General features: G+C 48.8%; 1 protein-coding gene across 4 annotated transcripts in view; it reads left to right on the top strand.

Annotated features, from left to right (window-relative positions):
- Adck1 (aarF domain containing kinase 1) overlaps positions 1-15,444 on the top strand; it is a 95,356-nt gene extending 79,912 nt beyond the window's left edge. For all 4 annotated transcript variants that reach the window (XM_036206568.1, XM_036206570.1, XM_036206571.1 and 1 more), the window contains exons 8-11: positions 8,956-9,105; positions 10,463-10,660; positions 12,767-12,960; positions 14,767-15,444. In XM_036206568.1, coding sequence (XP_036062461.1) covers positions 8,956-9,105; positions 10,463-10,660; positions 12,767-12,960; positions 14,767-14,938 — 714 coding nt within the window. In that variant the 3' untranslated portion in view covers positions 14,939-15,444. The remainder of the gene's footprint in view (positions 1-8,955; positions 9,106-10,462; positions 10,661-12,766; positions 12,961-14,766) is intronic.
- The last annotated feature ends 10,557 nt before the right edge of the window (positions 15,445-26,001 follow it).

The raw sequence follows: 26,001 nt of genomic DNA on the forward strand, positions 1-26,001 counted from the left end.
AGCAAGCCAGACTTAACCTCTCTGGTCCTCAGTTTTCTTATGGAGGGTGATGGACCAGCTGACCTCTAACTAAAGATCCTTTCTGTTTGAATATTTTATAGCTTAGTGACTCTGTGCCTTAGTGAGTACTGACACAGGATGGTTCAGGAACCCTCTATTTCAGAACCATTAGGGGAGTTTGGGTAGCTATGCAGATTCCTGGGAACACCCCAGGGCGCACATGAGGATCTGAGGTGGGAAAGGGTTGCAGAGTCTCCAAGTGGGTCCACAGAAGACCTCACCCCAGGATGAAGCCCTCAAGCTACTATCAGTGCTCCTGTGTGCCTGCAGCACAGGTGGCCCTACCTCGGAGCCTGCCTGGGCTCCTCTATTTATGTCCTTGAGCCTGGCAGCATATACATCCAGGGATCATACTTGCCAGTAACTTTAAGAGCTGGGGGGCAGCAATTATCACTGATCTCATTAAAAGCGAAGGTTGTGTGGGAGTCTTCTGCAGGCCGATGGGGCTTCTCCTAGCCACAGAAGGACTATCGATTGTAAGGCCTTTATCGAAGGTTAATTGGATTTCAGTTGAGTGTGGGTTGAAGACCCTGCCTGGTCTGAGGCCTGGCTTAATTGGCATGAAATTAGCCAAGAGAAAGGTGACTGAGTTGGTACCACAGGGCAGCAGGGACAGATGCAGGAGGCCTGGTGGTCAGATATCACCTGTTTATGAAGACTGATTGGATCCAGGGGCTCTGGGGAGAGATGCCAGCCAGGTACTTCCTCAGGGAGAGAGCCATTTGGAAAAGAGGGCCATAGTTACGTGGTCTTGGATTCAGCCCTGGTCCTCAGGATCCCCAGGAGGAGGAAGAGGAGGACGACTATAGAGTTTGTTTCCTCACTCTCCAGGTTGTAAACTTCTATTAGAGTGGGGATGGATTTAGGACTTACCGTCAGCACCTATTTCCAGGGATGCCAGGTACTAAGCCTCTGTGGAGCTGAGATCACAGGCCCAGAGCGCCTGTAGCTGGCTCAAGGCTCCTTAGCCTTTGCTCTGTCGCTGGCTGTCCTCAGGCCATGCCCCTGCTGGTTGTCTGCTGTGGTTTTCTTTTCTTGTGATGGAGGTGTTGCCTTTTCTTCCCTTTGAAGTCAGAGTCGCCTTTCAGCATGTTTGTTGAGTACCGATTATGTACAGGCTATTATTGAGTACCTATTCTTCTGCCCATGTGTGCTAGAATGGAAATGTGGACAGAGCCAAGCGTGGGGCTTCCAAGAGACCCAGTGCTGGACAGGATGGGTACCTGGAATTGTCTGGCTCTGCCATCCATTGCTCTGGGGCCCTCAGGTGAAGTCCTTGAGACAGGAGTCTCAGTCCTTTGTGCTATGGGACAGATGCCATCCTGTGAGCTTTATAAGCAACAGGACCACGTAAAAACATTTTCCATAATTCATAATTGCTGAGGATATTATTAACCATGGAGGCATCTCTTCCTCTGTAGAGTCTTTGGGAAACTCTGTTCCCTTCTTGTCCTGTTCTGTAGCCTGTGAGTGCATAGATTTGGAGGCATTTGATTGGCATGCCATGCCATGGATCAGAAAAGCCAGGCTGAAGTTTCTGCCCTGGCCTTGATTACCTTCCTTCCTCTCTCTGCCACGTGTGGACAGAATGGAACCTTCCTGGTTTTGCTCTGTAGTGTTCCAATGCCATAGCCCTTCTGGCTGGCTGGTATCTGAAGACGCTGGAGATCTAGTTCCTGAATCATTAGAAGGAAAACCATTTCTGCTCTCTAATCCCCATCACTCCTGGATGCTCATGGATGCTCATGGATGCTAGGGGGCCCCCGGGTAGTTCCCGAGGATTTGATTTCTCACAGCAGAGGTGTTGGTTGGGCCAAAGGAATTTCCCGGAGCCACTGTTTTTGGAGTCTAGTGCTGGCTCTAGACTGTCATCTGTCAGCTAGCTGGTCTGCTGTGGGGTCCCCTGTGTGCAGGAGACTGTGGGTGACCTAGAGGATCCTTTGACAGCTGAAGCAGAGCTCTGAGCCTACTGCATATGCCCAGTGCACGATGACAGAGAAGCCCTAGCTCTCTGGTTTTCTTGGCAGGACAATGTTTGTCAAAGGGCAGGGGATACAGGGAGGGGAGAATCCTTTTCCTGGTCTTTCACATTGACCCAAGCAAGGTGGAAGGGTATGTAATCTGTGTTGGGGGTGAGTTGTCATCCTAGCAATGAGACACCAGATGCCAGCCCTGGATCTCACTTTCTGGACTTGGGACGACTTGCGGGCACCCCTGATAGAGAGATGAAGTCTTTCTTACCTCATAGGTGCTTATGTCTGGCTCTCATGTTAAGCCTGGTAAGGCCCAATTAAAGAAGCAGTATTGGCTTTCTTTGTATGATAAAATACTTCCTGTTGTTAGATGAATAACTTGAAGAAGAGTTTGAGTTTATTTTGGCTCATGGTTTCAAAAGGTTGCATCCATCATGGCCGGGAAGGCATGGTGGTTGGAGTGTCTGTCTGTGGAGGGGGCCGTGGCACAGTGGGTCTTCATATAGCCAGATATCAAAAAGCAGAGGTCTCAGACGGAGCCAGGGCCAGCTATCACCTGAAATGATCTACTTTCACCAGCCAGACCCTGTAGACGAAATTCTAAATAGTCTTAGTAAATAAGAAACACAGAGCCAAATACAGGGGTAATAGCCAAAGAGATCAGAGAATTAGTAAATTTACAATGGATTTCCTTCCATTGTAAAGCTATTTCCCATTTTTTTTTAAATGTGGGAAAATTTTTTTCTCTTCTAAGTAGTTTCTCCCTTTAAGATATCTGATATCCTAATGGACTTACCAAGTCTGCTTAGAACAGGAGTCTGAGGGGATTTCAAAACAGCTACCTAGCGTGGTTGCACGGAGGGAGGGAGGGGGAGGGAGGGAGGCAGAGAGAGGGAGAGAGAGGGGTGGGGGAGAGAGAGAGAGACAGACAGACAGACAGACAGACAGACAGGAGAGAGAGAGCCTACTATCTACCAGGAGAAGAGAAAAAGGCTAAAAGCTCAAGTCCAGCCACACATTTGCTAAAATCCAGCCACATGTTCTGGCTTGAGCTGATTCAGGCCTGAGCTCTTGTAGCACCAGCTCCTTTAAGCCTGGACCAAGTAGCTCCAGCTGTGTGTAACCGCTTATTGCTACGATCAAGTGCAGCTCTCACTTGGTGCAGCCGGACCAGACCAGGACCAGACCGCTTGCAGTTACGGTCAATTGCAGCTCTGACCACATGCAGCCGATCGCTTATAGCTCCGGCTGGGCCTGGGGCCTGTAAGCCCTGGCCTGTGAGGCCACCAGCGGTCTTTTAATAAATTCTTGCCACGTTGGGCGCCAAATGTAGACGAAATTGTAAACAGTCTTAGTAAATAAGAAACACAGAGCCAAACACAGGGGTAATAGCCAAAGGGATCAGAGAATTAGCAAAGAGCCATGACTACCTTATCTTACCACCTTGCTGTGGTTGAGTCACTTCTGAGAGAGCTTCTTCCTGTCTGACTTGTGTTTTTATTGCTTTCCTGTTCTGCCTTCTCATCGGCTCTAAGCCCAGACACATGACTTCCTCGTTCACTGCCTGTCTCTACAGACCTCCAGGTCTCTATGGTTGGTACTGGGATTAAAGGATGGTGTCACCACGCTTGGCTGTGTCCTTGACCACACAGAGACTCTGCCTGCCATGTGGTCAGATTAAGGGCGTGTGCTACCACTGCCTGACTTCTGTTCCTGGCCATGTGGCCTCTGATCTCCAGGCAAACTTTATTTATTAACATGCAAATAAAATCACATTTCAGCACAATTAAAATATCACCACAAGACCCTACTTGCTAAAAACTCCACCACCTTTCAAATAGTGCCGCCTCTGAAAGCATCTGCCCGTGGGGGCGGTTAAGTCGGGAGTCCCAACAGGAGGCTTTTTCCAAGTGCCTGCTGTCAGCCACTCCTCAGTTTCCTGGACCCTGCCTCAGTTTCCTGTGACACTTCTGCTCCTGTCCTCACTACCACTGTGTGAGGCTGAGTGGCTCACGGCATCTGGTGTTCAGGGCCGTCATCCCATACTTGCTCATCTAAGACCACTGTGTGCCAAGAATAAATTGACTTGAGCACTGGGCAGCACTGGGCAGCTGGAGCGGTCTGCAGTTTCTGTATCTCCATGTTGGTTCCTGGTGACGGGAGGAGGGTGATGGTGACATGCCCCAGGCAGCAGGCTGGTCTCTGTGGAGAATCTGGCAGGCTCTGGGGACAGATGTCACAACAGCAGCCTCCCCTTTCTCTCACAGACGTTGTCTTGCTTTTGGAGACACCCCCACCCCAGGAACATACATAGACTTTTCCTTGGGGGTAGGAATGAATTAATTCACACAATTATAGACCAATTAAACTACTTTCAGCCAATTCAGGCCTTGAGAAAAGTCCCAGAATAACTCCTTGATTTAAATATTATTTACTCAATTAATTCTTTACTCAGCCTTTTTATGGCGTCCTGTTTTTTTCCCTTCTTCCCTACTGTTAGAGAATAAAGGCGATTGTAATTAGTGAGATCACGTATGAGTGGCACATTCTTTTCACACAGAACAATTCAGATTTCTCAGTGGCTTTTTAGTAAAGAGCACTGTCCTGGGGAAATCACCCAGCCAGGTTTTCTTCCCGAGGTCCTTTTCTTCAGACAGACAGTATCTCAGAAGTCAGCCTTGGGGAAGCTCTCCCTGGAGTGAAGAGGCCGGTGGACTGACCACTGAGCACCTGTTCTCCAGAGTCAGGTCACCTGACAGATCAGCATCACTCACTGCTGAGCAAATGATCAGGCTTCCTGTCTCTTTTATCCCCAACCCCTTCAGCTGTTTCCTGCAAAGAATGGCTAAATATCTGGAGCAGAGCCTGGCCCATCAGTCATGGACTACTCCAAAAATGTGCCCCTGCCCATCAGCTTGTGGATACCATACCTCTTTGGCTAGGGCAGAGGTAGCACTGAGGACGTGGTGGTCTGTCCCTTGGTAGATGTTGTAGCTGAAGCAATATGGAAGTACTGAGAGAGGGGCTCAGAGACCTTGGCCTTGCTTCTGGGATGCACCAGCCCAGCAGAGGCCTGGGACTTCTCCAGGACCCTGAATACCTGTGTTGAATGGAAGGGCTGGGTGCCCTGGGGAAAGACTGACTCCCAGAGAGGCTGTCAGCACAGTCCTGCAAGATACAAAGACAATTCACCCAAAGCAAAGAAAAGAGAGCCGAAAGAGTGGCATGTCCTTTCCAAGTCATTCTTAGGTATAGTTCAGCCGGCACTGTACCAGTCCCAACTTCCTTCCCCCGAGGATTTTTTAATATCTAGGGAAATGTACTTTTCTTTGTTATCTGCAATTATGAGCTCAGCCTGAAGGCCCGCATCAACTTGTAGCCCTTTCCCAGTTGAGACGCAAATAGTTTCTGCCCAGTAGAAAAGATAATCCTGAAAGTTGATTTTTTTTTTTTTCTTAAGACCCCCATAGGACAAGAAGTAGTTCACATTTCCATCCAGGAATTCTCCTTTCTTCCTGTTTAAATGTTCGGAGTCAGACCCAGCCTTCTCACAGTTGTTTTCAAAGCATGTCTACCATCACACCTGCTTCCTAACTGTTGACCTGAAAGCCTTGGACGCTTCCTTCTCTGTGTTTTGTGAGCTGTGTTTAGAATGCTGACAGTTACACTTAGTAGGATCAGGCATGCATTTTTCTCTAGGTCTAAAACAATGTATGGTGAAGCCAAAAGCAATGACATTTGTGTGTCTAACTTTGAGTGATGGCTTTCTCCTCTGGGTAATGGTATTTGACTTTGAATTGTGAGATTGCCCTGTGAGGAGGTCGAACAGATGGCGTTAGTCCCACATAACTGCTAATGGAGATCGAGAACTGGGGTGGCTTATCTCTCGGGCCACCTGTGCCCAAAGCGGCGGCACCAAGATGGCTTCTGTGCTGAGCTGGTGGCATGAGCCAACTGTTCCTTGTGCTTTGCCTTCTATACCCGTCAGTCCTAGTGACATCTTGTTGGACTGAGCATTCAGAGCACCTCCCACCTAAGAAGGTCTCCAAGTGGCAGCTGGCTGAGGGGTCTTGAAATGGGGTGTGTGTGTGTGTTTTGTATGTGCAAGTGTGTGCATGTGCTCTTTCTGGTGGCTCTACTCATGTATATGGTAGTAGTCAGCAGCACCCCTCCCTGCCCCATGGAAGGAAGATCAGCCCTCAGGGATATGAGCACCTCCACCCTGAGTCCCCATGCCCCTGGGGGCCATCCTTCATTGTAGAAATAAGGGGCCCAGAGCGATTAACAATATTTCAGAAAGCTTAGGGGAGATCATACATCTCCCTGTGACAGGTTTGCCCAGACTAAATGAAATGTCACTTCTCCACATTTTGACTGGGATTCCGTCAGCTCAGTCTGGCTGCGCTGCTTATCTTGGGCTGATCAGGAGCCCTGATTGGACTTTATATGCGTCCTTGACAAATAAAAATGAATGATTACTTAATAAATGGAATTGGTTCGTCAGATATGGCCTTTTGAAGCGTGGCTCCCAGGAGCTCCAAGGAGCCTAACACAAAGGGTTCTTGGTGGCACAGGGATGGGGAACTGGCTGGCTCATCTAGGACCACTTTGGCTGAGGCCCATCTCCTGGGAAACAGAAGACAGTGGCATGGGGACCCCTGCCATCTCAGCATCAGTCTGAGATTCAACCTGGGACAAAGTCCTATTCCTAATGAGAATGACGGAATCCCAAGGTGTGTTTCACCCGGGGCAGATTTCAGGAGTCAGAGTGCTGGTGTGGTAGGGTGGTGCCTTTGGCATCTTCCTCTCTACAGGCCTGTTAGGAAGAACCAGTGACAACTACCACAGGGACATGTGCAAGAGGTCACTCGGTCCCAAGCCCTGTAACATGCTCATTCACTTCCATAGCCACCCATGAGAATTATTGTTACTGAAACCGGTAGTATTAAGTAGCTGGTTCAGGGTCTCAAGGGAAAGGTACAGAAGTAGGTGTGAGCCATATAGGTGGGCATTGTTCAGCAGCTGGTGGTCATACCTGCTTTGGACAAACAGGGCTCTGCTGTGAGCAGCCTTAACCTCAACGCTCACAGTCCCTTGTCTGCAATGTGGAGGTCATAATTGTCCCTACCTTTTGAGCATTACTAGTAAGGATGGCAGCTAGTGTTATAATGTGGGGCTCTTCTTTTATTCAAGTCTTTTGTAGCCCAGGCTAGCCCTGGACTTGCAGCCCTCCCATCTCAGGCTCCCAAGTGCTGAAATTATAGGTCTATGCCACCATCCCTGACCATTAGGTCATTCTTTTTTTTCCTGAGACAGGGCTTCTCTGTGTAGCTTTGGAGCCTGTCCTGGAACTCACACTGTAGTTCAGGCTGGCCTTGAACACACAGAGATCCTCCTGCCTCTGCCTCCCGAGTGCTGGGATCAAAGGCGTGCGCCCCCACTGCCCGGCTCGTTAGGTCATTCTTGATCTTTTCACTTGGTGCTGGTTATATATGGTTGGGTCTTGGGGGAGATTGATAGGATTAGGATAAACACTGGGTAGGAAACACAGCACCCCGCAGCCCATGGAGGGCTCAATTCAGGTTGAGTGCAGAGTCTTGCTTTGCTTGTCTGGGGCTGGCCCAAGCAAGTGCATGCATAATAGAGCCAGTCCATAGCACATCAATTATACCTCAATAAAGCCATTTCACAAAACAGAGCCAGTCCCTGCTGTCCTGGGAGTTTATGATAGTGAACCAGATGGTCATTTGTCAAATAATCACGTGAGTAATTGCTAGTGCTGTAACAGAAAAGGCCAGGTATCCTTCAGGAGTGCGTGGTGGGAGCACTCTTCCAGCCCTAGATAGGACAGGGCGATGGGGAGATGGTAGGAGGGCCTTGTGGTAGCAGGAATGGTGTGTGTGTGTGTGTGTGTGTGTGTGTGTGTGTGTGTGTGTGTGTGTGTGTGATGAAAGGTGAGGACAGGGAGGGAGGCAAGACCTTAGGTCCTAGAATTTGTTGCACAGGACTTAACGGTTGAGGAGGAATCTTAGTCTTGAGGCCCCCCCAGCGCCAGCTCCTTTGTCTCCACTGTGTTCATCTGTTAACAACCACGAGGTTCACCTGACGCTAGAAGGAATGCCAAGGACAGTCAGTGTCCTGCGGCATCTACCTTCTGGCCGAGTCTATCTTTGTCCCCTGGAGACCCATCGACAGATCATCTGGGGGCCCGGGTCTGGTTCTATTCAGCAGCTGCTCCCTAGCTGGGAAGAGGCTTTTAGCTTTAATAAAAAAGGGACTAGAGATAAGAAGGCTGCAGAAATGACAGGATGATTTAAATGGCCTCTCCAGTGTCGTTTCTTCTGTACAGACATCATAAATCAGATTAGTATTGGGCTCTGGGGGATGGGGACAGGGGAGCAGGGCCTGGACTCTGGGTCTGTCTAGGACTGGCCTGGCAGCAGAGCAGCTCCAGAGGAGGGTCACCGTGTCTGTCACCTGTTCCTGATGGCTCCCTGTTCTTTGAAGGAGTGGGTAGGATTGTTCCCACAACCCAATCTCACCTTTGGGAAAGAGAGAATAGGGGCTAATAAGAGAGCAGGGAGGAGAGAGATGGGTGGGGTGGGAGGCGTGGGCAGGGCAGTGTGCGAGGTGAAGATGACAGCCATCAGGAAATGAAGGAGCAGCCATTCTCCTCCCGTACATGCAGGAAATGACACTGGAGGCTAGGGCTGTCCCCGCACATCTGAGTTCCAGGTGGTTCTTTCTCCATGGGCGCATTTGAGCTGGGCCCCTGTCTTAGACGTGAGAACTGCATTTTCTTCAAGTGCTCTGGCCCAGTGGTTCCTGTCACCCCTTGAAAGTGGCTCCATTGGGTGATGAGAGAAGTTCCTGGAGCAAGTCCAGGCAGGGCAGAGCTCCCACCGGATCGCTTCCCTTTCAGATCTCCTGCCACCTGGGCAAGATGTACAGTGAGATGATCTTCGTCAACGGTTTCGTGCACTGTGACCCCCACCCAGGCAATGTGCTAGTGCGGAAGCATCCAGACACTGGCAAGGCCGAGATTGTCCTCTTGGACCATGGGCTTTACCAGGTAGGAGAAAACTCTGCTCCTTCATGGGATTGGAGCCTCTGATGCCCTCCAGAAGCCCTGCAGGTGAGGGTGGGGGGGGGTAGCTGAGAAGGGCTCCCTCCTCCAGGAACTGTCACTTTTGTATAGCCCTAGTCCAGGAGTTTCCTGAACCACAGCATTGGTGCAACCAAGTGAGGTTGCTCTGGCCTCTTTTGTAGCTGTTGTGAGGAGCAGGTAGGAGGAATGTGCCAGTGTGGCTTTGTCCTCCCAGGGAACTTCAGGAGACAGGTGACTGCATATTTAGCCCTAGCGAGGAGAAGGGGGTTGAGACTGTGGGAGCCAGAGGCCCTAGACTGTCTCCCTGAAATGAGGATAAACATAGTATGAATGAACCACAACCAGCACCGTCAATGTGGGACGTGCACTTATCAACTTGGGACCCTGGCTTGACCTGATTCCATGAGGCAGACGGTCCTGAGGAGATTCCATATTCACCTCAGTTCCTTTCTTAGGCCTTGATACCACATCCCCAATCTCAGCCTCCTCTTAAAGTCTTGGTAAAATAGGGTGCAGGTCAAATTAGGCCCGCCGTTGTTACATGGAGCCCCAGTGACAGATGGCCCAGACGTGACAGAAGCTCATTGGCTTGCTCTCATGCTAGTCCTGGTTCTGGTGGATGGAGTCCACAGAGCTCTGGTCCCTAGGACTCACAGGAGGCGATAGCAGAGGAGAGGGCTAGGGAATGCTTGGAGAGCTTTGAGGGAGGTGGAGGTTTTTGCTCCTCATCAGTCAGTGTTGAGGTAGAGGACTGTGCATGTCTTTGTGGGAAGCAGCCTGTACCTAAAAAGGAGACGACAATATAGACTTTGGAGGGCAGTTAGCGGTCTCTGCCAGTTAGGACCAAGGCTTACCAGTACTGGTTGAGTCTCCGTAATCCAAAAATCTGTACTTCCACTGCTTGAAGCTTTTGAGCAGTTTGACACCACAAGTGGAAAATTCCGTGCTGCGTAACTTTGTTTCATGCTCAAAATTGTTAAACACATTGTATAAAACTACCTTTAGGCCATGCATGTAAAGCATGTATGAAACAAATGAATTTCATGCTTAGATATGTGTGTGATCCAGCCCCAAGATATTATGCATATGCAAATCTGAGAGAGAAAAACTGAAATCTAGATCGTTTCTGGTCCCAGGAATTTCAGCTGCATGATATTCAAACTCTGTTAGCTTTGAACGTAGGTGTTACAAATGGCTGAGTGTTGGGGGGACTATGGTCCTCCTCATCCCCCTGCGCAGCGGTCAGCACTAGTCCGGGGTTCGGGCCTTGGGTCGAGAGAGACTGCTTCCTGACCGTGCTGGTCCGGTTGGTTGGTTCTAGGTGCTCACGGAGGAGTTCCGCCTGGACTACTGCCATCTGTGGCAGTCCCTGATCTGGACCAACATGGAGCAGGTGAAGCAGTACAGCCAGCGCCTGGGGGCTGCAGAGCTGTACCCCCTGTTTGCCTGTATGCTGACAGCCCGGTCCTGGGACTCGGTCAAAAGGGGCATTAGCCAGGCTCCAGCCACCGCCACTGAGGTAGGTGGGCCCTGTCCCAGATGCAAGGATCAGGGCCCATGGACCCCTTCCAACCCGGTGTCTGAGGTTCGTGATTGGTGGGCTGGGTGTCTCTGTAGGGAGGGCTGTATTGGTGCCACATAGGGTGAGAAGTAGGAGGACAGTAAAAAACTATGGCGCTGGGGTGAGGAGGGCAGGGGAAGGATAGCCTAGCATGTCCCCTGGGACCTTATTAGCTTAGGCTTGTGGACTTAAAATCCTAGACCTATGTGGCTTAATGAGATGCCAGGCTTCCTCCAGCACCTTCCAGGGCCATCTTACACCGGCACCTTTTGCCTGTCTCCACCCACTGGGCATTATTCCCTGGGCCCGTGTCCTCTCCGGCTTCTCCATTTGCAAACAGCTCTGTCCGAGTGAACCAGCCCCTTTTCTTTACTTTTTGCTCCTTCATTCATGGACTTCGACTGTCTAGACAAGACACAGACTTTTGGGAGCTCCTGCTCCCCATATTCCATCCCCCTCTATGCGCCTGCCCAGGCTCATGGGAACTTATTTGCTTATTTCTTAGTAGTGAGCAGGCTCAGGCTCCACCGAGGCCTCTTCTGTCGGTAGGTAGAGATGTGGTCCAGTCATGCTTCCGGAGAGCCTGGGCGCTGCGTCCAGCACCTCCCCTCCCTGGTCCCTTGGCCTTGGATGTTCCCATCAGCCATTTGGGCCTCGGGGTCCTTCCTTGCAAGCTGCCTTTACAGGCGCCTCTAGCAAAGGCTGGATCCAGAGTCTCAAACAAGGTCTTAAAGAGTCTATCTCTCAGCAGTTATTGGCTCCGTTTTCTTTCAAACAGGCGTCTTCCTCCAGCAGGCCTAGGGGCAGTGATGAGCACCTGCTATTCCAGGCTCTCCAGCCTTAAAAAAGCACTCTGGAAGAGGTGCATCTAGGGATGGTAGGAGCTCTGCTTCCGTGCTACTGTCCTTGCATGTAAAGTGCCTGCTCACAGTTCCTGGAGTTCATTCATTCAATAAACATTTGCTTTAGCTGGCCCCTGAGCGTGTTTCAAGGATCCCGCGATCAACAGACAGAAAGGCCTTTTGTGTAATTTACACTTTGGTTGAGAGAGACAGACAGTCAACAACTGAACAAACAGGCAATGGGATAATTGCAGGTTCCAGGGACCTTGGCGGAAATAAGGAAAGTGGTGTGAGGAAGGGCTTGGGGAGCCTGGCGCAGAGACTGGGAGAGTGCTTGACATTTGAGCTGAGGTGTGAAGGACGAGAAAGACACCAGCCTCAGGAGCACCTGAAGGATGCACTCCCCGCACACTGAGGCCCAGGGTAAAAGTGTTTCATGTGGTCTGGAGGATGGCAGGGCACAGAGGACACCACACGGGGCCTTATGTACTATGGGAAGAGGTATGGAGTCGGCTCTCCGGAGGAAGGGAAGCCTTTGGCAGGCTTTGAGCAGGATGCTCAGGTCCGATGTTTTAAGGGTTTCTGTGGAGTGAGGTGTGATGAGCCAGTCACTCAGGAGGGAGATAAGTACTCAGAACCACCACTGGCTGAGAATGAACAAGGTATCAGTAGCCTAAGGCTCTTAGTTTCTGAAGAGTGTGACCCGAAGGGTCAGATAAACAGTTGGGGTCGCCTTAAAAAGGAGAGGGGGTGCTGGCTGTTGGGCAGGCACCCACCATCAGTACCCAGGCCATGGTAGAGCACAGGGGATGGGAGATAGGATGTGGTGCATGGTTAGGGCGGGACGTGGTTGTTCTGTCTATGGACTATATAGGACTGGGATTGGTTAGCTGGAAGGACTTCTTCCAGGCCTTGAAATTGGCATCCAGTAAAGCCTTCAAGAGTCCTTGGCCCTTTCTCAGTGTACCCTAGTGCTGTTTCCAGGGCTTGCCTGGGAGCCAGCCTAGGAACCCCATATGGATGGTTGGGCTGCAGGGCCCCCATGCTTCTCTTTTCTTTGGTGGTGGTGGGGGGATGCTCCACAGGGTGCTAAGGTAGCTGTGCTAGAAGCTCCCACCTGGAGCTTCTTTGTGTCCTCTTGGTCACAGGCTACCCACACTCTTGACGCTGTGATCTTCATCTGCCATACCATCCATTCTCATGTCTTCTTGCTGCTGTCTAGGATTCAGAGATCCGTGGTAACGCGGCCAGCTACCTGCCTGAGATCAGCCAGCTCCTTAACCACGTGCCTCGCCAGATGCTGCTCATCCTGAAGACCAATGATCTACTCCGTAGCATTGAGACCACCCTGGGCACCCGATCCAGTGCTAGTTCCTTCCTCAACATGTCTCGGTGTTGTATCAGGGCACTGGCTGAGTGAGTATGCTCCTGTCTTGGCCACCTCCCACTTCCAGGGACTGTTCCATGGGCTTTGCTTTCCCATCATCTAGTCCTTAGGGCCCTATCTTGGCTTCTCAAGCTCTAGATCTCCCTTCAGAGAATCATGGGGGCAAAATCAGCTGCAGTGAGTTGGTAGGTGTCTTGAGACAGTGTCTTTGGGTGGCCTAGAACTCGTGTACTTTGCCAAATGATAGCATCTGGGATCTCATCCTCCCAGTCCAGCTTTCCAGATGATTCTTTCCCTCAGAGTATGAAGTTGGTTTTTGAGCATCTCAACCCATTCAGGTAGCCCCAACCTGACCCTGTTTTTAATTGGCACTGGGACTTGGCTCCTAGTACCAGCCCAGGCATTGAGACCATTGCTCTTTATCCAGGAGATGTGGCTGTGACCTGGGAAGGTGTGGCTAGTAGGCTCTCTCAGGGTCACAGATCTTTCTAGATGCCTTAGCATCCTTGAGGCATTGATGATAAGGAGAGCTGTGCTTCTTTAGGAAGGCTCTAGAGGAGTAAGCTTCTGGTAAATTCACCAGAAAGGCTGTGGTCTGGCAGAATGTTCTCAGCCCAGAGAGGAAGCCTAGCTTGTGGTCACATCCCAGCCTGTCCATCCTGGGGAAGGAATGGGTCATTCTGGGCAACTGACAGATTTGGCCACATAGACCATGCATTCTCTAGCAAATATGAGATTGGGTTACAGCAAAATACTCTGACCGATGAAGGGAAGAATGTGATTTATCTTTTCTCCAAGGGTAGAGGAAGACAAGATTTAAAAAGTGAAAGGTCTAGGTTTGGAGCTCAGTGGGGTCTGGGAGGCAGACAGCCATTTGGGGTAAGAGACTCTGAGAAGCGTTACTAACACCATAGACAGATAAATGGGTAGACAGCAGCATGGCGGGCCTCTAAGGTGAGATCAGGCCCATGTTTCAGAGGAAGAGGAGGGTTTCATACCATATAGTTGACCAGTAGTCCACAGCTGGGGCCTACCTTGACTGTCCCTGATTATCAGGTTGGGAGGAATGCTCCATTTCCTGGAAGGATGTGTGACCCCGAGGATGTGAAGGAAGAGGGACACATTTAGATGAGGTAAACCCCTATGATGGAGGATGCACCCGCTGATGTCTGGGAATCTGATAACCTGTGTTGATAAACTTCCTTGGGGGAAATGAGAATTATGGAGCCTGCTAATCTGGGATCTAGACCCCTGGGGAATCTACTAGAGGGTGACAGGTTCACAGACAGGTTCCTGATGGGGACCTTGACATTTCTTTTACAGCAGCTTCGAGAAAGACCTCTGTGGCTTGATACTAGCTCCCAGCCTAAACCCTAAACAGGAGGTCATTATCATAAATTCCAGTTTTCACCATGTCTTGTGTTTGGTTCAGAGAGACTGAGCTGTATTGACATGTAAAGTGCTCAGCCTCCCAGAGTCACCTGACCCTTTGCAGAGGCTCTGACTGTACTTGAGTCAGAGTGAGATGGGACTCTGGGTTGGCATATGTTTTCTATACTTTTGGAAAAAGAAACCACACAATGTTCTCCAGGGCGAGGGGATCAGAGCCTTGATGCCTCACAATTTTACTGCGTTGAATATCTTCTTTGGGACATTTAGTCCCTCTGGTTCCCAGACTGGGCCGTTGTGTAGTCAGGTAACCAAGTGGTCCCCAGGGTCAGAGAGCTGGTGAGCTGTCCAGGCCACCTGCTGTCTTTTATCTTTCTCCATGGTGCCAAGCTGATGTTTTCTCACCTCCGTTTCTTCTCTCCTTCTTTCTCACCCTCCTCCTCTAGGCACAGGAAGAGAGATGCCTGTTCATTCTTCAGAAGGATCCAGATATCTTTCAGCGAGGCCTTTAGCCTGTGGCAGATCAACCTTCATGAACTTCTGCTTCGAGTGAAGGGCTTGAGGCTAGCCTGCTGGATCTCAGCTCTCCTGGGCTGGCTGACTCGGGCTCCACACTGAGTGTGACTGTGGTCCCCTGCCCCTTCCTAGTGTCTTTCCACACTCCGCTTGTTCTTCCATGCTCTGAGTACTCATTCACCCATGTCAGCTGAGGGGTTGGCCTGTGGTCCCAGGGTGGTCGTCCGTGGCACCATCACACTCTGCCATCGGAGCCCCCCACGGTAGCCTTGACTTGGGTCCTGGACTGTACTGGGAAGGGGATAAAGCAACCTTCTTCCCATCTCCCGTAGGGCTTGGTCATCCCCACTTTCATGGGGATTGTCAGAAAGGACGGACCACACATGCCAGAGGGCATGTTTAACTTGTAGGAAATATGTAGGTCTTCAGAACTTGCTACGGAACAGACTGCGTTTTTGCCATATCACTCCCAAAGGTATCTCACCTCAGCGAGGAAGGCTCCATCTGAGAGTAAAGTGTACAGCTGTGGGTTCCTGCTGTCATGGTGACACCTCCAGTGTTGTATGTATTGTGTTTCAATAAACCCTTTCAAGATTGCAGGGACTGTCCCTCCTGACTCAATGGCTCCATTTGGACTTAAGTTGCTCCTGGTGGCTGCTTCCATGGGAAACCCATAGGTTCCTTGGGAGGCCGAGGAGGGTGACGTCTGGTTCAGTTTTAGAAGTTATTTTCTGGGTTGGGAGCAAATCTACATGGTTGGCGGTGGACCTGAACACCATGTACCCCAGGACCTTGCCCCTGGGAGCCAGGCAGGCTGTAAGACCCCTCCTGCCACAGGGCCACATCCTGCTCCTTGGAGGCTTCTCCTGCCTCCTATATCCCAGATCTTCATTGGTGGTATTCAAAAGCCCAAAGCTTGGACCTAGGGGCAGAGATAGGCTCCAACTTGTTTCCAATGACTAAGGCACCTGCTTTGCTCTACTGGTTAAGTCCTAACTTACCCTCCGGTTCTCAGCCAATGGCCAGAATCTCAGGTCTAGGATTGTACCCGGTCCTCCCAGGTCTTTGGAGACATCTGTCTTCCTGACGAAACCACAGTCTTTGTGACTGTGTCCATTCTGACACATCCAAGTCACCTGTTGAAATTCTGTTTCTGATCTATTGCCTTGCCAGCATTCACCTCTCCTGAGTCCATCATCTGCTCCTGTGTCTGCATGGTCTCTGGGTCTCCGAGACCCCACATATGGCAGGCCCTTGTCTGTGATCATCCATGCTTGCAGATGGATAACTATCTGATCAGAAAACCCCAAATCTGAGCCTCATTTCTATTCTCTTTGTTAATGATACAACAAGCGGATTTTTCTAGTGATCAGAGATTATTTGCATTCTTTTGTTTTCTGAAAGAATTGATTGTTCTTGGTGACCAGTTGGATGTATCCAGGGACCCAGGAGAATAATTAGCAAGCTCTGTTATTAATCATGAGGATACATGCTGCATATTCTATTTTATGGTGTCTTTTACAGCCACTGAAGTAAATATAAATGTCCTTTCTGTTCAAGATAATGGTCACTTGCTTTTTGCTTTGGATGTAATGGTTGGCTTGCTCTGGGATTAAAAACATCAGCATGTTGCCTGTAGGCTGAGCACCCAAAACGGTTTCCAAGACAGGAGGGGTGTAAATATAGTTGGGAGTTCAGGGTAGTTTGAAAAATCTAGGAGGCTGATGCTAATGGCGACAGAACTGTAGATGAGGATTATGCTTGCTCCTTGAGTTGTCTTGTGTGCCTGAGCCGAGCCTCTCTTAAGTACCTGGTACATAGATGCCCTGGCCTTTGGTTAGTGACTCTGTGAGCGTGGAGCTACTGGGAGTCTTGGCAGACTTTGTGGTTTTCAGGGAGGTCGAACTGTTTTGAAAGGCTGCCTGTGCACTCACTGGCTCACAGGAGATGCTTCGAGTACGGCTAGGTTATTATCAGCAATGTTATCTTTTCCACAGCAGGACCAGAACTGGTCAGCCTCTACACTGCAGGCTGGAGGGGGCCTTCTTGCCACCACACAGGGACACCCTGGAAAGACAGAGCTGCTCTAAGAGGGCCCCAAGCAAATTCTGGGTAGCGGGGCAGATGGGAGGTTTGCCGCAGTTCTTAGTGTGGGCACCTGTGGGAAGATTGGCGCCAGCGGGGTGGTCAGGGTGTGGCGGGAGCAAGAGACAGGCTCTGGGCCCGGGCGTGACCTGCAAGTTCAGAACTGGCAGAATGAGTAAAACCAGAGTGTGGTGCGTTCCTGGCAGTGGGGACCGCGGGGCCCCTTGGCTGCACGGGAGGGTGCATATTTAACAGGAGAGACCTTGAACACCACGTGACCTGGTGCTGCCATGTTCGGCAAAGAGCCGCTTGTTCAACAGCCCTTGCCTTCTGCCTCCCCACATTTTTCTCCTTCCTGTTTCCTTTAGTTTCTGCACCCCGCCCCCCTTTCTTTGCCCTACTCTATGAAGCAAAGCCTGCAGGGTCAGACTGTCTTTATCGGCCGGAAGGAGGGCTCAACCCCGAGCAGAGTCAGTGGGAGCCCTGGGCTGTGCTGTTGCTGTTTTCCAGGGTCACTGACTTCTGGTCAGGCCTGGCTGCCCCTGGAGATGCCACAGCAGCCCAGCACCAGCCTGCTTCCCCTCTGTGCCAGGGTGCTGTCATTGGCCAGGACTGCAGGGATCGTGAGACACATTCTCTCAACTCTGCGTTTGGTTCCTAGGTGCAGAGCTCCGACTTCTCTCCTCCTGGGGAAGGATCAGGCTGTTGAGACCAGCCCTGCCTTTTCAGCTCCTCCCCGTTGCCCCTCCCTGTACCATCCATGATTTTCCTGTGTAAACCAGCCACGGGGAGTCCTATTAAGTCCTGGATTTTGCCTCTGTGAGCCTGGGTGACACTGCATTGGTAATCAGCCTCCAGGGGATTGTAGTTTTACTGAACCAGGGACCCTATGGAGTTGCAAGGATGCCAGGACAGCCACCAGTCCATCACCTGAGAACTTGTTAGGAATATAGACTCTTAGATCCCCTGTCCAGACTCGCTGAACCAAACCTGGCCCGAGGCCACCAGTTGCTTTAATAATTCTTCCAGGGTATGCTAATGCAGGCTTACCTCTAAAAGTTCCACCTCACCGGCTCTCATTGCTTCCTGCACAGCAGAATCCCCGGAGAGCTTCACGGACCGAGATTCTGAGTCAGTTGGTTTGAATGCACACCAAACCCTTCCCAAGATTTGTGGCTAACTTGTTATTCTGAAATAATTTTAGATTGCCAGCAGATTTGCAAATCCATCATCTCCCTTTCTCTAAAGTCAACATCTCACACAACCAGACTGTCTTGATGAATAAGATGGATATTCGCTTTAGTACAGTGTTAGTGACAGTACACGTGCTGCTGGTCTCTTCAGTTCCTCGCCCATGCCCTCTCTGTGTTTGTGGATCCTGTCTAGACAATGACTGCTCTTGTTATTCCCATCCTCTCCGACTCATTTGACCTGCAACAGCCCAGCCTCTCAAATCCTGCTGTGTTCTGAGACCGTGACTCTTGGGAGGAGTGTGCTGGTTGGGGACTTTATAGAATGGTTCTGTCTGGTGTTGGTTTTCTCATGACTAGACTTTGTTGAGGGGTTTTTATTAGGGGCTCCCCCTCGTTATCCCATCCTGACATAGGAATACGACACTAATGTAATGTTGCTCTTTGCGGCGCCCCAGCTGGGGTTGGGACTCTTGCTTTAGTCTCATGTCTTCCAGATTTTTCTAGAGAAAGAAGACACAACTTTGGAACCCCTTGTCTCTGCGTACCTGGCGGGGTTTGATTTCTTCCAAATCAAAAAAAATTTAAGAAATAAAACCCACAGACAACAGTAAAGTGATAAGCATAATTAAAATGATATTGTGGTTTTGATGTTTACATTAGCTATAAATTATATCTTTAACCATCCCTTATTGTAATGACCAGTGATTATAGCACCACCAGAACCTTAAACATTCATCCCCTTCCTCCCCAAGGGTCAGACTCAGCACCGGGAGTTTTATTTTCTAGGTTTATTGGCAGTTTTAGAATGGGAATGACCTGTGGGCCTCATAGGGAGCCATTGGCGAGTCATGCAGTCTGGGTCTGACCTGGCAGCCCACCAGTGCTTGCAACTCCAGCAAGGACAAAAGAGTCTTATCTGGGCTGTGGCCAGCATACTGAGATCTGCTGGTCATGAACGATGGAGGTGACTGATGGGCCTGTTCCCAGGTGGAAATAGAGAGGGAGAGGCAGAGGGGTGCTGGCAATAGAGACTTTCTTCTCTTCAAGACAGATGAAGCCCTTTCCAACTCACCAAGCTAGAGAGCATAGGTCAAAGCTATGGCTGTTTCTGCCTTCATGAAGTGTCTAGAAGGCACAGCTCAATGGCCAGGGCTATTTAGCTAGTTAGAACTGCTTTCCAGCCCAAAGCAAGCATGTGCACACCAGATGGCTATCAATATCCACAGACAGTGGCTATGTCATCACCAAGTCAGACAGTTTAGGATAGCATTGTAGGGAAAGGGCAAGAGTTGGCCCAAGTTCTAGTCTTCTTTCCATGTGTTTACCCTATATTGCCAATGTGATGTTGGATAAGTAAGTTGGGCTAATCTGGGCCACAATTTCTCAGTTAGAAAAATGGAGACAAAGCTTGGCATAGGCATCATGGTGCATGCCTTTAATTCCAGTATTAAGGAGGCAGAGACAGGTGGATCTCTGAGTTCAAGGCCAGGCTGGTCTACAGAGTGAGTTCTAGGACAGTCAGGGCTACACAGAGAAACCAAAATTGGAAAAAAAAAAAAAAGAAAGAAAAGAAGAAAAGAGTAGTGGAGATGATAATTTGTATTTCTTGTAATTACTGAGAGGATCAGGTTATATAAATGATAGCATGTCCTTGGAGAAGAAAGCTACCAGTAAATGACCAGAAATACTGTTAACTCCTGTGGATCACTTGTTCTTGAAGAGGACGTGGGTCCAGTTTCCAGGACCCACACTGTAGTCCACAACTATCAATAACTCCACTCTCAGGGGATCCAGGGCCCTCTTCTGACATCTACAAGCACTAGGCACATGTGGTACACATACCTACATGCAAGCAAAACACACTCATAAAATAAGTAAATCTAAAAAAAATGTAAATACATAAAAGATATTAAAAGTTGAGATCCTGCTTTCCCCGCTTCCCTTGCAGCTAGGTTCATTCATTACATGAATGGTGAAGGGGTTTTTTAGGAAAGTGGGAAATTTTTTCTACAGAAAATGTTAAAGACATGGGTTGTGTGCATTGTCTCTTCCTTTCATCAGGAGAGGCTGGTGTGTGGTTTAGGATACCTGGACCTATAGCAGCTATTTTGTGAGACGAGGCCCTCCCTGCTTTCCAAAGCCGCCTCAGCCTGGGGTTGCTGGGCACTTGCAGAGGGTATAGCTGCATGAGGGTACCCCTTGAGTGTTATTTTTCACCTAGGCTCTGGGTCCTTGGAAGCCAGGCCTCTTGGAACACTGCCTTCCAGGATACACCCTTTCCAGAAAATTCTCATAAGAGGATTTAGTATCAGAAGTTCAATTTTTCTTTCTGGGAATATAGAAGTAGTTGTGATTTATTTCTAATTCTTTCCCTTCATCCCAAACAGGGAAGAGTGACCAGAATGTGAGGCGATTGGGAGGGAAACCACATCCATTGAGGAAATTTGAAGGGGCTGAGTGAGTTCTCTCCAAGTAGTTCTGATTCATAAGTATCATGGCAGCCACACCTTGAGTAGCCTCTAATCCTTTCTCTCCTTTTCACCTGGCTCTGAGTCTCTGGCAGTGGCCAGCATCACCACCCTGGGCCGGGCAGCCAGAAGTTAGGCTGGTTTTCTTAGTTCTCCTGTTACCAGGTCTCTGAGCTGCAGCTTCCCTCCTGTGGGATGGCAGCCACTGTCCCCAGCTGTTCTTGACAGGTCATAGTGACCATGAATAGAGCTGCCAAAGGCAACAAGGTGAAGCATGGTCACAAACACAGCATTGGCAGCTTGTCTACTCAGGAGCCCTGCTGCTTTTGCAGACACCCACCTTTACAAGTGTCCAGACTCCGACAACCACCCTCTGGTCACAGAGATGGCATCCAGTACCAGTGATGCTCCTGAGAGGACTCCATTGGGAGCTGTGGAGAATGACCACTTCCTTTGGGCCCCAGCTCCAGTGGCTAATCCTGGCTTCCACCATTCCTGCAAGCCAGATCTTCCCTGGAGTTTTCTCAAGTATGTGAACCCATAACCTGCATTCTGCCACTCCATTAATTTATGTGAGTTACTTTAAGTTGTTTGTTTTTGGAGGTAAGAAATCCTGATCATTTCCCTAGGGGGCCTGGATCTATGTTGGAAGGTAATAGAGAGCCTAGAGAAGTCTAGAAATGAACCCCTGTCCAGGGATAGAAAATGAATCCAGAGGCTGGGGATTCTGTAGAGAGCTGAGCAAGAGCAGAAAGTTACATGGGCATACACTCTGTCATTGCTGCTATGGTACAAATCAGGGCTGTGGACTGAGTGCTTTCCACACCATCTGTGATCCTCGTCACATTCGATGACAGCTCTGTGTGCTGGCTGTGTCTCTCCTCCTGAACCCTCCAGGTTCGGGAGAAAGGAGTTAGAACTGGCTATTTGGCTTAATTTTTCCTATTGATTCTGCTTGCTGGTGTCTACACAGGTGATCCCCAGAGAGCTGGCAGGCGCTGTTTCCTTAATCACTATTATTTGATACAGACATCCTTGGGAATGTTTAGGATAAAGAGCCTCCCACAGGTACTGCTCCCCCTGCTGCTGTGTATGAGGCTGGCTAGGTCACAGGACCTAACTTAACCATGCATGAGTGTGGGAACTGGGGTTGTGTGTGGATTACCTCCCACCATCCTTCTTCCCATGCATCTGATGAGTCCATTAGCAGAACTCATTGGAACGTTATCACCTCTCTCCCTGTCTGTTTGTGTCATTGTTTATAGATTTGTAAAAGGCCTATCTTGGTCTTCTCAGATAGTAGGTTCACTCCAAATCCATGACCTGACTCTGCTTTTCAGGTAGGTTCAAGCACTTTGCTCCCTATTTAGGTGACAAGTCTTAAGTCCTGCCTTCTGTGGGGAACCTCTCTAGACCACTGTGCCCCTTATCTGCCCATCTCAGTCCCTCTGACCCTCTTCTCCATTCCAGGCATCCAGCCCTCAATAATTCCCCTACCTGTATTGCCTCCAGACAATGATTTTCATGGTGGCTTTCTCCCAGGCCCTTCCACCCCAAGACGGCAGAGTCAGCTCACTTACATATGGCTGCCTACACTTGCCTTGGCCCTAGTGTCAGTAGCCTGGTTGGAGAAGCCAGGTTAGTCAGACATGAAGCTGCCTTGAAGGCTTGGAGCCTTGGACACGAGCCAGCTTTGGCTCTTGCTGGAGGGAGCTGTGGTAAGTAAGTGAGTGGTTCTTATGATCTGGGGGATGAGAAAGGAATTTTGACATTTCTTGGGGACCCATAGCTTCTGTTGGCAGCCCTACAAGGAAGGCAGATTCAGAACTATCTTGGAGGGACTAGAATGTCTCAGAATTTCATTATGATCAAAGAACATGCATTCACTGTCTTAGTGAATAGATCCATCAGCAGCCATTTGCCCAAAGGCCAGCATTCAGGCTTTGTCCCCCCTTGATCTGAACATCATACCTCTGAAACCCCCATAGACACTATGTTTTTCTATCTCTTGTATCTACCAATTTTCCAGTGTCTCTTTACCCTGCTGCCATGTGGTTCAGATCTGGTGCCCCTGGGGCCTCTTTACCTCTTGTATTGTCCCTCCTTATCTCCATCCCTCTCTCTAACAAATTGCTCACTGACCTGTAGGTTACTATAGGTCACACAATTGCCTACTTGCTTATAGACATAGCCCCAAACCTATTTGTTTAAGATTTCTTGCCAAGACCAGTTTACCTAAAATTAAATACTTTTGATTGTTTTCAGAGTCATTAGACCTTTCTGTTAATGCCTAGCATATATTTTTTTTTCATTTTAAAGATTTTTTATGGCTGATTCATGAGAGATCATTTGACTTAATTTCATATTTCTAATAAGAATTTATTACATGTGCAGATTTGGTGAATGATTATCTTGTGTTCTTATGGATATATTTTCCTAGGTTACCTACTTTCATTAACTTTAAAGATAACCAATATTGTTCCTAAAGACACTTTCCTCAGAATATAGCTGCCCTAGCAATAAATACCTAGGCCATTAATTATAGTCAGTTTTTATGCTCAGTGTCATAAAAACCCCCTTAACTAAGGGCACATTAATTTTCAATGGAGGGAATTAGTGTCACCATTGGGTTTTGTGGTTCATACTGTGTCATGAATTAGAAATTCTGAAAGTGAGGATTCTTGTAATACAGTTGGCTAACTCTTCTTGTAGCCAGTGACAGGGATCACATGTGTGCTCAGCTTATGTGGACTGAACCAATAGATGACTGGGCTGCAACAGTGAAAGGAAGGATGTGGCCTACAGTTTTATACCATGGTATGGAGGGAGAGAAATGGACAGCTAGCAGTGAGAGAATGTGTGAACTTTTGGTTTAGCAAAGTAGACCACCGTTATGACAAATACTGCATGGTACCCATTACGGCTGATGGTGACTCCCAAGACTGATGAATGTATCCTTCCATACCATGTTGGGATGTGGCCCAGAATCCTTCCTAATGCCAGGTTCCTGCCATTGATGGAACAGTGTGGCACTTGTGCCCAGTTGAGGCTTCTCTAACTCAGAACCTTGGGGATAGACTTAGGGCTCTCAAGAAATGAAAAGACAATGACCTGATTAACTTCTCCACTATGCCAGGACATTCCTGTCCTTCTGTGATGAGGAGTCAGTCTAATGGCTTTGAGTGGCATTCCCTATTTTAGAGAATATTGTCGCCAATGCTGTGTGGCTGTCTTCTGCACAAGTTTGCTCTTCTGAGATGTGAGGGTCCATCTGCCTTGTCTAGTTTTATGTGAACTTGACACAAGCTAGAGTAATTTTTTTGAAGAGGGAAACTCAATTGAGAAAATACCCCTACCTGATTGGCCTGTGAGCAAGACTGCAGTGCATTTTCTTGACAGGGCCCATCTCACTGTGGGTGCTGTATTGGTGGAAGTATTAAGGCCACTCCACGTAGTTAAAAGGGAGGTTTATTTTGTGGGGTAACTTACAAGTAAAGGGATAGGTTACAGGGTCTGGGAGAGGTAAAGTGCAGTCCAGTGGTGTTCTCTGGAGAACTCTGCTCAGTCTACCTTGAGTGTCCAGGATCCAGATCCAGGAACCAAGAGAGCCAGCACATCCAGATCTCAGGTCTTAAGGGTTCCTGTCTCGGCCCATCTTGCAGGCATGACAGTTACCAGAAGCCTCAATGGGGGTAGTATTTCTAGGTCAAAGCTGGAATAGCTACCCACTACAGTGCTATGCTCCCTGAGCTGGTGGTCCTGGAGTATATAACAAAGCAGGCTGAGCAAGCCATGAGGAACAAGCTAGGAAGCAGCCTTCCTCCACGGCTTCTGCTTCAGCTGCTGCCTCCAGGTTCTGCCCTGAATTCTGTCAATGATGGACTGTGATATGAAACAGTAGGCTGAAATAAAACCTTTTTACCCCAAGTTGATTTTGGGTATTGTATTTTTTTTCACAGCAATAATACTGTATCTAAGACAGCATCCCGAGTCACTGGCCCTGGGGCCCGAAGGAGTTCTGAATCGTTGCTCACTGTTTTGGGAGACTAATGGCTACACGGAGCCTACATTTGAATGACAGTGCACCTCACCTGTATTAATATGACTTTTGAAATTATGTGAGTGGGTGGTTCATAATTTTTCTAAATTTCAGGGTGGTTGAGGGGACATTACAAAACATTTGTTGTAAAGAGGTTGTCCTGGGTTTTACTAGGCTAAAAGCCACTAAGGATTCTTTTAGTCCTAAAACCTTCTCAGTTTGGGAGAGTGGAGAGGAGATGTAGGTACCATGAAAAACTGAAAACACACAGCTGTGGAAACAGGTCAAAACAGAGTAGCATTCATTGCCAAGACAGAACCCTGATGTACAGCCCAGGTACCAGACAAAAGTACTCCAAATGGGGCTCTGACTCCAAATGGGAACCAGGATCAGAACCTACTAGTTTTGTAACTGTGATTTTTTAATTGTTAATTGTTAAGTATTTAATGGCTATTAAAAAATTATTGTGTAATGGACTGGATGCCCCTGGCCCTAATTACATATGTTGAAATCCAAATCTACAGTGTGATGGTGGTCGGATGTGAGTTCTTGGGGGTATGATAATTAGGTCATAAATGTAGAGCCTGTCAATAGGATTGGTGCCCAATAGGAAATGGTGAGTTCTCTTAGCCTTGTAAGGGCACAGGAGAAAGTGGCTGTAAGTCAGGGAACAGGTTCCTCCAGCTCTGCTAATGCCTTGATCTTGGACCTCCTAGCCTTCAAAATCACGAGAAGCACGTGTCTGTTTCTTCTATTCAGTCTATGGTATTTTTGCTCTAATATCCTAACCTCAGCCAAACACCCAGCTCAAATGTGTGTCCTCTATACATGGAAGCTTTGCACGTGGCTCTTTTCCTTTTATTCCCAGTCTTTCCTCATGCCTTGTTTTCATGATGCAATTGAATGGAATTAAACTTGAACAGCTCCAAATTATATAATTAATTACATTCAACTTCAATTACAATCACTAATTGATCCAACCCTGCTAGCACAACACTTTCATTATTTGGCACACAATTATTGAGCGCCTACTTTGTGTTAGGAATAAAGTAGGAATTGGTCAATTTCTCATGGGTAGGGAGAGTGGGGAGAGGTGGGGTTGTCGAGAAAAGCCATTTAGGGACAACTGGCTGTAGTCAAGGATTTGGTGGGGAAGGAGGGAGCTGGGAAGATCCTGCTGGACTTAGAGGTCACCTCTGAATGTTTGTACACTAAAAACCTCAAGTGGACCATGCTCTGGGATTGGGCAGGCTGGTCTTGGCAGCAGTTCTTGTTTGATATTATCCAGGTCTTTCTGGTCTTCACTTTCACTGACTCAAATAATTAGCGAAAATATTAATAGACACAAGCTGGGTGTGACAGCTGTACCTGTAGCCCCAA

This window comes from Onychomys torridus, chromosome 14 (assembly GCF_903995425.1).
Source record: "Onychomys torridus chromosome 14, mOncTor1.1, whole genome shotgun sequence".
NCBI classification, from domain to species: Eukaryota; Metazoa; Chordata; class Mammalia; order Rodentia; family Cricetidae; genus Onychomys; species Onychomys torridus.